This window comes from Camelina sativa, chromosome 4 (genome assembly GCF_000633955.1).
Source record: "Camelina sativa cultivar DH55 chromosome 4, Cs, whole genome shotgun sequence".
NCBI lineage: Eukaryota > Viridiplantae > Streptophyta > Magnoliopsida > Brassicales > Brassicaceae > Camelina > Camelina sativa.
The window spans coordinates 27,361,244-27,372,475 of NC_025688.1; the positions used below are offsets into that span (position 1 = coordinate 27,361,244).

General features: G+C 34.6%; 4 protein-coding genes across 6 annotated transcripts in view; 1 reads left to right on the forward strand and 3 right to left on the reverse strand.

Annotated features, from left to right (window-relative positions):
- Positions 1,563 to 2,397, reverse strand: LOC104782784 (transcription elongation factor TFIIS-like). Its single transcript, XM_010507809.1, has one exon. It carries the CDS (start codon positions 2,307 to 2,309, stop codon positions 1,563 to 1,565), a length of 747 nt encoding a protein of 248 aa, XP_010506111.1. The 5' UTR covers positions 2,310 to 2,397.
- LOC104782785 lies at positions 3,126 to 5,513 on the forward strand. Of its 2 annotated transcripts, none has more exons than XM_010507810.1 (9): positions 3,126 to 3,519; positions 3,702 to 3,830; positions 3,915 to 4,044; positions 4,155 to 4,275; positions 4,388 to 4,514; positions 4,598 to 4,651; positions 4,839 to 4,877; positions 4,978 to 5,077; positions 5,163 to 5,513. In XM_010507810.1, the coding sequence occupies exons 1-9, from the start codon at positions 3,268 to 3,270 to the stop codon at positions 5,291 to 5,293; spliced, it is 1,083 nt and encodes a 360-aa protein (XP_010506112.1). In that variant the 5' UTR covers positions 3,126 to 3,267; the 3' UTR covers positions 5,294 to 5,513. The 2 variants fall into 2 exon arrangements, with proteins under 2 accessions (XP_010506112.1, XP_010506113.1); XM_010507811.2 differs by having other exon boundaries at positions 3,268 to 3,519; positions 4,388 to 4,469; positions 5,163 to 5,491.
- Positions 8,139 to 9,108, reverse strand: LOC104782786. Of its 2 annotated transcripts, XM_019244339.1 has the most exons (2): positions 8,356 to 9,108; positions 8,139 to 8,262 (listed from the first exon to the last, which is right to left on the reverse strand). In XM_019244339.1, exons 1-2 carry the CDS (start codon positions 9,057 to 9,059, stop codon positions 8,253 to 8,255), a joined length of 714 nt encoding a protein of 237 aa, XP_019099884.1. In that variant the 5' UTR covers positions 9,060 to 9,108; the 3' UTR covers positions 8,139 to 8,252. The 2 variants fall into 2 exon arrangements, with proteins under 2 accessions (XP_019099884.1, XP_010506114.1); XM_010507812.2 differs by having other exon boundaries at positions 8,139 to 9,108.
- LOC104784375 (B3 domain-containing protein At3g25182-like) overlaps positions 10,745 to 11,232 on the reverse strand; it is a 1,110-nt gene continuing 622 nt past the window's right edge. Inside the window, exons 2-3 of the mRNA XM_010509408.1 lie at positions 11,085 to 11,228; positions 10,745 to 11,025 (exon numbers count right to left, since the gene is read on the reverse strand). Of these exons, the coding sequence (XP_010507710.1) occupies positions 10,745 to 11,025; positions 11,085 to 11,228 (425 nt within the window). The remainder of the gene's footprint in view (positions 11,026 to 11,084; positions 11,229 to 11,232) is intronic.

Sequence of the window (11,232 nt, forward strand, 5' to 3'; positions counted from 1 at the left end):
GACTTTCACACCTCTTGCTCCTTGTTTTGCTTAGATGATGATTCCTGGTTTTCTTGCAGATATCATTTATGGATTGTGATCCATGTAAGATGATGTAAATAGATGGGGGGAAGTGAAAGCTACGAGTATCTAAGAGATAAGGTTTCAGTTACATCATCAGGTACTTGTCGACATGATTAAAACAATAAACAAAAATCCTTTAATTTCCTACAGAATCAAACTGATTTTGAAGGAATGTATAAGTCTTTGACTCAGCAAGCTTCTTCCCTTAACGCCAAAACCTACTGCAAAGGCTCTACATTTCCTCTGTTCTATGTTGCAGCCATTTGTGGACAGATTATCCCAGTGCCCGTAGCATGGTCTCCAAGAGCAAGACACTGGCTAAGCTAGAGACTAAGACACTGGCTAAGCTGAGACTATGACGTGGTTTTACGCTCAAGCTGTCTCATTAAGATTTTTATCTCCCTATGCTTAAGACTTTATGTCTACACTGTTGATTTTGAAGGAGTTCATGATCTTCTACCTCGTTTCCCTTTGCTTGAAGAACTGGTTCTTGAGGATCAGCGATGGAAACAATGCATGGTGTGGTTCTGTGTCTTCTCCATCTCTAAAGAGACTACGCATCCGATTCTTTAATATCCCCATCATCTCTCTTGATGTTCCCAATCTTGTCTACTTGGACTTTCGTGTATATTTGGGAGCAAGTATGCAAATGTTAACTTGGATTCTCAATCTTTGGGTAGAAGAACAAAGATTAAGGGTACTAAGAGATGGATATGCTAATTTAGATTCTGCTGACCTAATGGATTTCGTCGCTGCAATCAGGTTTGTTAAGGTCCTTCACTTAACTAGTGATGCTCTTTGAGGTCAGTCTGCTATTATTTTTTTATAGTTGTAAAACAATCGCTGCTCAATAATAAGGATATCATTTAGATTCTGCTGAACTGGTGGATTTCATCACTGCAATCAGGTTTGTTAAGGTCCTTCACTTAACTAGTGATGCTCTTGAGATTATTTTTTCATAGTTGTAAAACAATCATCTGCTGCTCAATAAAAAGGATATACCAAGATTGGTTTAGGTTCTGTGTCTTCACCTCTTCAAGAGAGATAAATCAAGTGAGGCATTTCTTAAAGAAGTTACCGTGTCTTGAGCTGGTGAAAATTCGTGCTGTAAACAACATCCAAGTGCCCATCGATGCACAGTATCTTTTGAAGCTTCAAAGAGCTGCATCAAACTGCAAGATCCAAGCCATATTTTAACTAAACCAAAAAAAAAGAAGCAAAAGCCTATTGAGTATACTTATGGTTTTGCTAAGTCCTTTTTAATCTCTCTTGAATGTTAAGTCTTTATATTTGGTTTATGACAGAAACCTTGCCATTTTTTATGCAACATTCCTTTTCTTGCCAAGAGATTCTTTAAATTCCAGGTTTAGAAACATTCATGAACTTGAAGCAAACAAGTCATTGTATTGAAATTACAAATCAAGTTATGAAAAGAAGCCTGATTATATACAATAGTCAAAACTGACTAAATCGTCATGATCAGACTGACTAAATCTCTGCTAAGTCATGATCAGATCAGCTGATTGAAGCACCTTCATTCGGCTCTCTTCCTTAAATCTTGCTCTCTCTTGAATCCTTTGAAGCTCCTTCCGAAGCTGCTTGCTTCCCATCTCTTGTCTCTCCATTGTCACGAGCCTCTCTCCATTGATCTCGCCAATTAACACTTTCCTCCTCAAATCCGGATTGTTAGTATCTCCCATGTTGAACAGAATTGAACGGTACTTAGCTTTTTGAGGTCCCATGAAACAACCTAACTTGTGAAACATTGCAGATTCAACAGAAACAGCCACAACGCAAGGATCACAAGCAGCGACTCGTGTCTTCATCTCCGTCTCAACAACCTCAGTAGCAACTTTAGCCAACGATGTTTGAAGAATATCACGCACCTTGTCTCGTTTTGAATCTCCAGTCTTCTTCATTGTTGGGATAATCTTGACCGGAGGAGTTGTTTCTTCATGACGGCTCTGTTCTCTACCCGAAGCGTAAAGAATCTGCAGCCAAAGATTCCAAAGAAGCCTTCCTTCCGATCGAATCTGGGGGTTTTTGTGATCGTTGAAGAATCTCAAACCCTTCCCCATGGAGGACGTTGTGCAGACAACGTCACAAGCAAGTGACTTGGGAGCTTGTTTCAAACGATTCATGGCGTCTACAAACCTCGAAACCTCGGGAGAATGCTCAACACCTCTCACAGACTTAGCCGCTCGAAGTGCTGCCTCGAACAACTCCAAGAACTCTTGTCTCTGCATCGTTCTCGTTCTTGATAGGTCTTTTGTGTGTGTTTGCTCTCTGCCTCTCTCTCTATTTCTCTCGATGGAATCAGGGTTTGGAAGCAAACGAAAGAAAAGAGATACTACTGGGAATTATTGGAATGGTACGTATCAGATATGTTTATGTAGAGAGAGTAAGCGCGTTAGACTCTAATCCAATTCCAAGTAGGATTTGTTCATAATTAGTTTCATGATACTAGTTTATTTAATTTACTTGCTATCCAAGTCTGTTTGAAATTTCCTTTTTTCTTTGTAGTTCTGAAAGAGCTTCCATGTGATTATTTTACAGTGGGGACTTATTATTATTAAAACAACCAACGTATTGAAAAAAAAAAAAAATAGAAGACTCAACAAATAAAAAATCTGAACATTCCGAATGAAGCCATGTCATTTTTTATCTATTCCAATATAATAATGTTCTGCTAAGTGAGTAAACCTAGCAAAAACCAACAAAATCACAGTTAATGAAAACACAAAACTCAAAATTGGTGGGTTATGATTTATGAAATTAATTTCTTGTATTATATCTTTATGCAATTTTTTATAGCCAATTTATTAAGTATCTAATTTCGTGTGGGAGGAAAAATAGATATTAAGATAGAGCGAAGAAATATACTTATTGGCGGGTAGTAAAAGCGTGAAGAGACACATAAGTCAAGTAGCTGACACGTGCCACGGACGGCTAAGCACGCTTTCGCCGGTCGCCGCTAGATTCATATCAGATTCCAAATAACCTTCCCTGGTTCTTATCTTGCCAGGTCAGCATCCGACCCTCGTACGCCTTAAACTCTTCGAAATAATAAATTATTAATTCAAAATAGATCGAATTGAAATATTTTTTTTTTGTTCTTCTCATAAGTGGGGAGTCGTAGTGATCGGAACGCAGGATCGGGTCGGATCTGAATTCGGATTGTACTTGTACCGGACCTTTGTTTCAATGGCGCAGATACTTTCCCCTGTTTGTACGGATCTATTGAAGTTCCAGAACTCAGTTGTTAGCTCCAGATCAGGTGCGTCGTCGCGGTTCTCGGCGAAGACCACCGCCGGTGCTTCTTCTTCTTGGGGCTTACCTCGTTACGCCGGAAAGAAGCGAAGTGGTTCCATCGGGAGGTTGAGAGTTGCAACTGAGGATGCTTCTTCTCTTTCCACCGGTGACGTCGCCGATGATTACTATGCCGTTCTCGGACTCGTAAGTACCCCAAAAAAAAACCTAATTCCAAATCCGATTATTTTGATTAGGGATTTTGAAGTGAAAACAATCCTTTGGATTACATCATTATAACATATAGTTGTCGAAATTTTGAAGCTTTAGACGGGTTACAATCCTTAAGATTCTAAAGATCGTGACTTTAATTTGTTGTGTCAAAATAGCTTCCAGATGCTACACCGGCGGAGATTAAGAAAGCTTACTATAACTGTATGAAATCTTGTCATCCTGACTTGAGTGGCAATGACCCTGAAACCACAAATTTCTGCATCTTCATTAACGATATCTATGAGGTGAGTGGGTTTCTTTACTTGACTTTCATATACACAATGTAATGGTTGGTTAGTAAGGTCCCATGTGCTTTTTTGCAATTGCAGATTCTAAGTGACCCTGTACAGCGTATGGTTTACGATGAAATTCATGGTTATGCTGTGACTGCCACCAATCCTTTTCTTGATGACTCTAGCCCAAGAGATCATGTTTTTGTTGATGAGTTTGCTTGTATAGGTATTTATTTTCTTCAATTTTTTCAATTCAATGCACTTCGTTTGTGGAAAGTGGTGAAAAATTTTGGTACTGACTCTGATGATTCTGGATCTGTGTTTGCTGTTTAAAAGGCTGCAAAAATTGTGCCAATGTGGCTCCAGATATATTTGAAATTGAGGAAGATTTTGGAAGAGCAAGGGCCTGTAATCAGCGTGGCAACCCAGATTTAATTCAGCTTGCGGTTGAGACATGGTAGGTTTTATATTCTGTAGATGTTGCAACTGATTATGAAGTATAATAATACTCCTGGTGGGCACTTTCAGGGAACTGATTTGGAGATGCCTTTTTTTTGTTTTGTTTTCAGCCCGGTTGATTGCATCCATCAGACTTCTGCTGCACAGTTGTCATTGCTCGAAGATGAGATGCGAAGGGTTGAAAGAGTGAATGTAAGACGAGCATTTCTCTTATTGGTCATTGTAAAGAACCACAAGGCATTGCTATCATTTCTTGATTATGTACTCGTTGCTAAACTGTTTGCATTTAAGCCGTTGCTAAATTGTCATTGATTGATCAGGTTGCTCTGATGCTTTCTGGAATGGGGTCAGGAGCAGTTGATGTTTTCAGAATGGTAAGAAGGAAATAAAAACTCTCTGTTCTGTAGCTGAAATGCTCCTAGTCTTTCTCCTTCTACTCTTTAGTCGTTTTATTCCCACTTACAAATTGACTTTGGCCCATGTTTTCTTCCTTTGCGAAACAAGATTGCCTATTATTCTGTATTTTTCATCTAACTGATCAATCTTTGAATCCCATTTCAGGCGAGATCTCGATGGGAAAAGAGGCAAGCAAAAGTTTTGGTATGAACTTTCATCATTCATCATTATTTGAAATCCTTGCAAAGCTATTTGCAATCTTTTAGATAAACATAACATCAACTCGTGCTAACCTATGTTTCAGAATCAAGCTAGAAGTAGAATGATGAAGCGGAAAAACACAGACGAAACACCTTCCTATTGGGATAACCTCTGGGGCCAACAGAATGATTACCAGAAAAGCGGTAAGATTGATGACAGTAAGCTCTCTTGGTCTTTGGTTAATGATCATAACATACATGTGTTTACTCATTTCGATGTATGTGACAGAGGAAGAAGTACAAGAACGAGCACAGCGAGCGGCCGCAGCAGCTAGGAGATGGAGGGAATACTCACGAAGAGGCGTTGATAAGCGCCCCACCTTCAAACTCCCCGACTCCGCCTGTAAAGGAGACAACTGAAACCACATGGACATAAGTCTCTTATAGTTTATATAGGTAAGTAGGCTTCTTACTAGATTTTATATGTAATAATTTCATTCAGCACAGCCGTACCGGTGTGTCATGTCGCGTTCTAGACTTGTATAGCTTTGTTCTCACATCGATTAAGGAAAAAAAAAAACAAGTGTATTAAAGTAACGTACTCAATTTTATGTATAATATACTTTTCCAACGCCTAGAATATTCGGTTAAAAATGATTCCTTTTTCTCCGTTGAAACTTGAAACAGAGTTTGCCCAAATCTTTGAAAAGCTCACTCAGTGAGTCCTGTCCATTTGTTTTTCCCCGGTTTGGTTCGATTCCAGTTTATTGGAAACAGATCACAGTCAAACCAAACCTGAACCGAACCAAATGTTATTATCAAACTGAAACGAATCAAATTGAAGTAAAATTCGATTGTATATAAAAATTTATTTTTGATCAGTGGTAAATCTTTCTATATATCATGTAATTAAACTCTGATTTGTTTGGTTTGGTATAAGAATTAACTAATAGTTTGACTTGTTGTGATATTCGGTTAATTTAGTTCGATTTGGTTCGGTTTTGTATATATAGATACATTTTTTTTTTGTTAAAGTATATATATATATATATATATATATACATAATATGTTAATCCACACTATATTCATAGTCAAGAATGCTACATTTAAAATTATTATCTAACAATAATTTTTTTAGCAGAAAATAAATAATCTACCATATTTACTAGATATTTAAGTGAATAAGTTTTGTACAGTATTATTTATGTGTATATGTAGTAATTACTGTTTTATGTAAATTAAATGAAATGTGTACTATAAGACTATGTATGTAAATAGATGTTTTTAATTGAATGCTTGAAGAAAACGACTTGACAAGAAAATAAGTTAAATATTATTATTCAACAATATTATACAAGAATTATTTTTTTTCCTAAGAATGTCCATGAAGTCAACTAATCAATTTTCTAATTTGGTTACTTCATTCTCTTGTAAACATAGTGGATTAACATAGTCAAAAAATTCTACATGTAATATTTTTATCCAACCATAGTTTTCTTTTAGTAGAAAATAACTAATCCACCATATTTATTAGATATTTAAGTGAGTAAGTTTTGTGCAGACTATGAATGTAAATAGATGTCTCTAATTGAATGGTTGCAAAAAACGACTTGACAAAAAAAATAAGTTGAATATTATTATTCAAAAATATTATACAAGAATTTTTTTTTCTAAGAATGTCCATGGAGCCAACTAATCAATTATCTAATTTGGATACTTCATTCTCAGGTAAACATAGTGGATTAACTGACTCAAAAAATTCTACATTTAAAATTTTTATCCAACGATAGTTTTCTTTTAGTAGAAAATAACTAATCCACCATATTTACTAGATATTTAAGTGAGTAAGTTTTGTGCAGACTATGGTTGTAAATAGATGTTTCTAATTGAATGGTTGAAAAAAGCGACTTGACAAAAAAATAAGTTGAATATTATTCCATAATATTTTAGTTATTTCAATAGGAAGAAATGCAATAGTTGTTAACATGATTATTGCATAACAATATGAAAATTTTGTTGATTAATGACGTGGCAAAAAATACGATATGACAAGTGTTGAGCATTATTGGATATGATTTTTGGCCCACCACTTAAAAAACCTCATCATAGATTCTTTCATTTCCGACAAGGACGGATATGTTCTTGGTCATTACTCAATATGGTCATCACTACAAAAAAAGAGTCTTTTGTATCACTTAAAGTGTATCTCAAAACTAAGTGATGCAATTTTAAATTACTTATTGATAAGTGAAGTAAATATATACAACTTAGCATCAATTAATTTAAATGATATTATAATTATCTAATTTAACATCAATTAGTTAAAATTGATTCAGTTTCTATTATCTTGTATCACTTTTAAAAAATCGATTCAAAATTAAAATTTACATCATTTAGATAATTGATGTACTTATTCATGTTTGGTGTAAAATCATTTTTTAAAACAATACAAAATTTACATCATTTAAAACTGATGTTAAATAAATTATATTAATATCACTTAAAAATTACATATATATATATATATATATATATATATTTAAACGTAATTAGAAGATAAATATTGAAAAAGTTGATTGATCAAAAATTATAGCAGCTACAAAGCAAACCTAGCTGTATCTTTATTTTCTTTTGCCCAAAAAAAAATTGTATCTTCATTTTCTTTGGATTATTAAGGATCCTTATTCATCATCATCAAGTAAGTTGTATGATTTGTTTTGATTGGAATAATACATTTAGTAATCAAAGAGAGAATTAATAAACTAAGGAGTAGAGTTAATAAACTAATCAATATATGTATTAAACCTTAAAATCAGGTAATTAATTGAGTTTATTTTTATCAAGTTAATTTATTTTAAAATTCTAGTTACCATGAATATATTAAAAACGATTAAAAGTTATAAATAATAAATATATTACTCAGACAAAATTATTTTTTATATTATTATAATAATATTGAATTTAACATCAGTTTTTAAATGATAGAAATATTTTACATTAGTTTTGAGACATGATTCAAATGTTTTATATCAATTTAGTAAAAATGATGTTAATCTTATATTATTTTTTGTAATTGATGTAAACAAACATCAATTTTATTAATTGAAGCAAATATTTATTTCAATCGATACAAATTATTAGGATCAACGAAATGTAAATCATTTATTTAAGTGATGTAAATTATTTTTGCATCATTTAAACATGATACAAATATATAAAATAAATGATGTAAATCAATCATTTTTTTGTAGTGCATTGTAGAGAGATCGAGCATACTAATTCTCATTTATTCACATGAATTTTGAAAATCAGAATGATCAAAAACTATTGATACAGAAAAAAGTTCGCATGCATTTTAATAGAATCCCAAAACTTGTGTTATCGTCGAATAGTGGAGGCCACGGCATGAGCCCAAAGCCTTAGATTATCTTTTAAGTCAACTTCCTTAGCCGCCGGCACCGGAACTCTCCACTTTATCTCCATAGTGATCTGTTTTTCCCCTTTTCTTCCTCCACAATGATCCCACGCTTCCGACAAATATGGTCTCGCTACTGTGTTTATATTGCTCTTGTCTTCTTCTTCTTTATTTGTTACTTGCACTAATCCATCATGATCTTTCTTCACTAATCTTTGCAATCCAGGAAGAATCGAAACCAGATCAGAGTCTTTATGGTCTTCCTCGGAAAAGACAAAACCTAGATCCATAAACCCTTTAAGCTCCTCGTACTCCAAATCCGACATACTCTTTCCCTTTCTTCTTCTTCTCACATTGCTCTTCATCATCATCTTCTTCCTCTGAAGATCTTTCTTCTCCGAAAGTACTCTTTCCCTTTCCGCAATCCTAAACTCATTCACTTCTTTCCCGGAGAGAATCGTCTGAAGCTTCATCGGCGTTGCTTTAACGGGTAAGACAGATCTAGGAGACAAGAACAGATCATCTGATGAAGAACTAAACAAACTTGTCTTGGAACTCGTCTTCGTCATCATCATCGTCTCATCACTCATAGCCCTCTCTACAAGAAAGCTCACCGGAAAATTCTTCACATCTTCTTCTCTTTTCTTTGGAATCTCTCTTTCTTCATGCTTCTCTCGACTTTTGCCATTCAGATTCTCTTTGTCTTTCTTGAGAATTAGTCTCTCCGACCAGTTTTGCTCGAACAGTCTCAACAACTCCTCTCCAGCCATTTATTTTATTTTATGTTTTTTAGGTGTTTGGAGAAAGATGATGAATGAAGAAATGGCGTTAGTAGGTATTTAAACCTTGTATTTCAGCTACGTATGTAACATTACCTTTAGCTTCCGAATAATTTACGTGTGGACCCGTTTGTTCCACAACACACTACACTACTAAACAGCGCAATCAAATTCGAATGGGTCAGTCAAACTCATAAAGTCATTATACACCATTATATTGTTGTTGATTAATTAAATTCTTCTTTCCGTTATACAATTCAAATTCTTCAAAAATTATAGATTTTCGTTTGAATGCGTACATGATGTATTCCAAACATATTAAAAGATTTCAAATATATATATTTAAAACGTATATTAAAAGTACATATATTTCCTCTTGGCTCTTCGAAGGTTCGAATATCTTTAGATGTGTACGTGGACGCGGAAGGGAGCGTAAGGAAAAGAGTGGAATTATGAAATAAACAAATAATATATTACTCCCTACATATAGCAACTCGTTATGATTATTAGCAATTATTTTTCATATTTAACATGTGGTAAGACATGTCCATCTCATACCTAAAAGTGACCCACCTATCTCTTTCTGCACTTTAATTGTATAGCTCAACCACAAAACCAAACAAAATAAATAGTTGTTGGTTAGTCTTCGTTTACATATACGTGCTCTTTTAGCTACACTTAAAATGGTAAAGCAGATGGTCAATCTAGGCGTCCAGCCGTCCACAATACTCGGTTCTTAATAAGGAGGAGATTAGTTTTTTTTGTGGTAAGACAGGAGGAGACTAGTTTGATTTTTGTTTTGGAATTCTCCCGTCATAAAAAAAAAAAAAAAATAGTAAAACTAGGTGGAAAACGAAGTTATCGGGGCTAATCAGTTTTTAATAAGAAAAAAAAATCAATCTAATGGTCAAATAGTTTATATAAAATTAGCCAGGATCCGCCACATATCCACAAGTAGCTGACTCAAGAAAAACGTCGCAAGCTAAACTTTTCATAATCTTGTTCCACGAGTCTCATAGTAACACATTGTGCGATATATACTCAAAGAAATGAATGACTGAGTATCAGAAGAGCCTTCCATTCCATATGGTGTATTAATTTAAACCCTTTTTTTCTTTAATTGAATTCTTTATTCTAGGATTAGAAACAACACTTTATAGAATTTGTTTGGTCTTATTAATTCGTACAATCAAACAGTTTGAAGGCCAAGTCAAATTCCAGCCTTGGTTCTTAATTTACATTTCGTGGTTTTTAAAATACTTGTCCAAAACTTGATTTATTTTTATTACGACAAGTAGGGTTTAACAGATTCAGCTGGATCTATGTGGAATTCTCCGAATGTGGTGACGTGACAACGGACAGGTTGTTTTCCGTGGTCGAAAGTTCATAAAATTGATTATGATTCACTGATCACAAATTAACAATAAATTAGTACTACGCACGATTCAAGCCATATAGGAAATTGTTCCCGATTGTTACAAGGAAATTATTAATTAAATGTTTTAAAGATGAAGATATTCATTCAACAAACACTGTTAATAACAAAACCTAGAGATATTTAAACCAATAATGCTAAATATTTAAATTAAAAAAAAAAAAAAATCCTAGGCAACTAAGAAACTCTCACACGACATCCGTCAAAGATGAGGGCAAGACGAGGGTTTCAAAACCCTAAGTTAATGCAAGACGAGGGCAAGGCATAGCTTTTGTTGTGACCTAAAGGACCAAAGCTGCAAGTTATTACCTTCTTTAAGACCATTAGCTTTAACTACATGATTCCACTTATACGCCAACAGATACATCACGCTCTCACCCTTCTTCGTCTTCTTTTTCTTGTCCATATCATAATATCCTCTTATCTTCAACTTCCATACTTTTAACCTCGGATCGATCACTTCCACGCTTAAACCTCCTTCTCTATCCCTTTTAATTCTTTTATAGGTCTTTGTCTTTTCATCTAAGTCAGAAAATCGTGGTTCAAAAGCTTACTCATGGGAATAGACAAACGCGACTCACCTCCATCCACGTCGGTCTTAGTCAATGGCTTTTCCATTATTAGTGTCTCCTCCGTGCCTTCCATCTCCATTATCTTCCTCTTTAACCTCTCGGGAAGCTCTCGCTTCGCTTCAAGTTCTTCGTCTTCAACTTGTTGTTGTGGCTCTAC